The following is a 2,263-nucleotide window of genomic DNA, read 5'->3' on the forward strand; positions in this document are numbered from 1 at the left end:
CCCNCCCCCGACCTTCCACTTTGCGCACCGCGCGCATATCGGCCTGCCCCGCAGCAACATGAATCCTAGAACCACTTCTACATAATGACGCACTCTTTGTCCTTCGAGCCTTTGCCGTTGCCTTCGTCATTGCTGTCGCGATGGAGAACAGAGCCAGGCCCGCCTGGCGCACGCTCCACGGGGTTCGAGCTCTTTAGCCGCTGCGCCGCACGTTTGTCGCCTAGCTCTGATGCGCGACGGTACCATTTGATCGCTCTGTATAGGTCTCGTTGAGCACAGTTACGCCAGTTCGCAGATACGAACGTACTCTGGCAGGTTGGGGTCGGTGCCGATGCCAACCTCAAGGAAGTAGCCGACGGCGTACATCGCCTTGACAAGCCCCGCCTCCGCGGCCTTCTTCGCCCAGAGGAACGCTTCCGTATCCGATTGTGGTAAAACACCTGGTGAGCCGACCAGGTACCACGCTGTTAGGGCAAAGCAAGCATCTCGGTGGCTCTGTTGGGCGGCAATGTTCTATAACGACGTAAGGGAGGATTGTTGTCCTCAGCTGTTAGGAAGCGGGAAATAAAATAGTATAAAATGGACGCACATAGTAGTGAATGGACAACGCCGGGTCCTGTGGACAGCCCATCTTTCCATACTCGTAGCACTCGCCCAGCCTGTACGCGCTCGGCGCATACCCCAACTCTGCCGCCTGAGCAAGTAGCTCCGCCGCGTACTCGTAGTCAACGAAGAGCACGTTGTCGATTCCACGCTCGTGTAACAGCGCGAGTTCGTGTAGCGCATGTGGGAATTCGGCCGTAGCGTGCTCCGCAGACCGCTTTAGCCACTTGACGCCCTCCTTCGGGTTTTTCGAGAGACTCAGTTCACCGTTGAGCTCTGCGATTCCGAGACGATACATCGAGCCAGGGTGTAGCGCGGCCGCAGCTTTACGGTAAAATTGCAACGCCTTCGCGCTCTCACGTCGGCAACCCCACCCATTCTCGCAGCATGTCCCCGCGCGGTAGGCAGCATCGGGGTGTCCATGCTTGGCGGCGAGCACGAAGAGGGGGTACGCGCGGTCAAAGTCCTGCCGGTTCTTGTGCGTCCCAATGCCGTTCGCGTAGCAGTCCGCGAGGAAGTACTGCGATGGCATATGACCTCGATCGGCGTTGCGCTTCAGCAGGGAAGTCGCCTCCCGGATGAGCTCCTCGCGCTTCTCAATCGCCTTCTCCACCTCCATGACGTTTCCTGGCGTCGGTGTCGGTATGGGTAACGTCTTTGAGGCGTCGATCATGAATACCGCAAACTCAAATTGCAAGTCTGGGTCAGATGTCTTCTTGGCATTTGCGCGGTAGAGCTCAAGAGTCTGCCCATGGGAAAGTAGTGCAGCTTGCTTCCCGGGTCGTAGATGCGAGTGGTCGAGGATGGGCTGGGGACCGATGGGCGAAGATGAACGCACGGATTGAGAAGTCAAGACGGGTGGTTCATTGAAGTTGGCTTGCGAGCCAGCGTAAAAATCGTCGCCGTCGGGCGAAAACGATTCAGGTCCGGCGTTGTAATCGTACTGCTGCGGCGGCATGTCTTCGGGTGGGCCTCTCAGACGCGACCGCGAACGTCGTGAAGGCGAGTATTGCCGTGCCTCTGACGCAAATTCCGGCGAGGGCCTGTATTCTGGGTCTACCATCGACTGCGGGCGCGACGACTGTGCGTACATGATGTGTATGTCGGCACACACCTAGCGTAGAAGAGTAAAAAGATAAAGATACAGGGGGTCCTGAGATGAAAGGGGGGACGAAAGGACGGAGGGGAGCGGTATGTGACGTGCTCGTCGTCGGTGGTGATGAGGACGGGAAGTAAGAGCGTTTAAGCGCACAGCTAGCGGGGCTTTCCAAATCTGTTATTGATGGCGGGGTTGACCGCCGATGGCTCCCCGACACTTCATGACCCCGAACACCCCAGACCGTCCAACACAACTAGACAGACATCGTGGTTTGTGAATGAACTTTTGCACGTGGGGTGGAATTTGTGACACTATTTCCGGATAAGCTGAGTGATACAAGGTGCTCTCGCAACAGTCCGCTCGCCTGCTGATCCGCGACAGTATAAAAATGTATATACATGCAAGGACGGATCATCTTTGCATCTAGAAAACGAGCACCAGAATATTTCCCATCAATCCGACGACAATCAATTGCTGTCGTACTACGGTGCCGATGCAACAAGTCAGGTATCACCAGCTCCACGGGACTCTTCCGACGAACGATTGGGTAAATGGACGGCG

The 2,263-nt window shown here is 56.6% G+C and overlaps 1 protein-coding gene across 1 annotated transcript; it reads right to left on the reverse strand.

Annotated features, from left to right (window-relative positions):
- Window positions 1-20: 20 nt before the first annotated feature.
- PHACADRAFT_248791 (uncharacterized protein) lies at window positions 21-1,808 on the reverse strand. The gene is given in 4 exon segments (XM_007391217.1): window positions 21-62; window positions 78-255; window positions 308-513; window positions 590-1,808. 3 exon segments carry the CDS (start codon window positions 1,559-1,561, stop codon window positions 78-80), a joined length of 1,356 nt encoding a protein of 451 aa, XP_007391279.1. The 5' UTR covers window positions 1,562-1,808; the 3' UTR covers window positions 21-62.
- Between the last annotated feature and the right edge of the window lie 455 nt (window positions 1,809-2,263).

The sequence above is a fragment of the Phanerochaete carnosa genome (assembly GCF_000300595.1).
Source record: "Phanerochaete carnosa HHB-10118-sp unplaced genomic scaffold PHACAscaffold_1, whole genome shotgun sequence".
Classification (NCBI taxonomy): Eukaryota; Fungi; Basidiomycota; class Agaricomycetes; order Polyporales; family Phanerochaetaceae; genus Phanerochaete; species Phanerochaete carnosa.

What these genes read in the sequence shown, in the direction of transcription:
- PHACADRAFT_248791 (XM_007391217.1), bottom strand. Translation starts at nt 1,561, where the DNA reads ATGCCGCCGCAGCAGTACGATTACAACGCCGGACCTGAATCGTTTTCG. An exon ending in CGTTGTCCATTCACTACTAT is followed by an intron (nt 514 to 589) that starts GTGCGTCCATTT and finishes ACGTCGTTATAG; the next exon opens with AACATTGCCGCCCAACAGAG. An exon ending in ACCGACCCCAACCTGCCAGA is followed by an intron (nt 256 to 307) that starts GTACGTTCGTAT and finishes AGACCTATACAG; the next exon opens with AGCGATCAAATGGTACCGTC.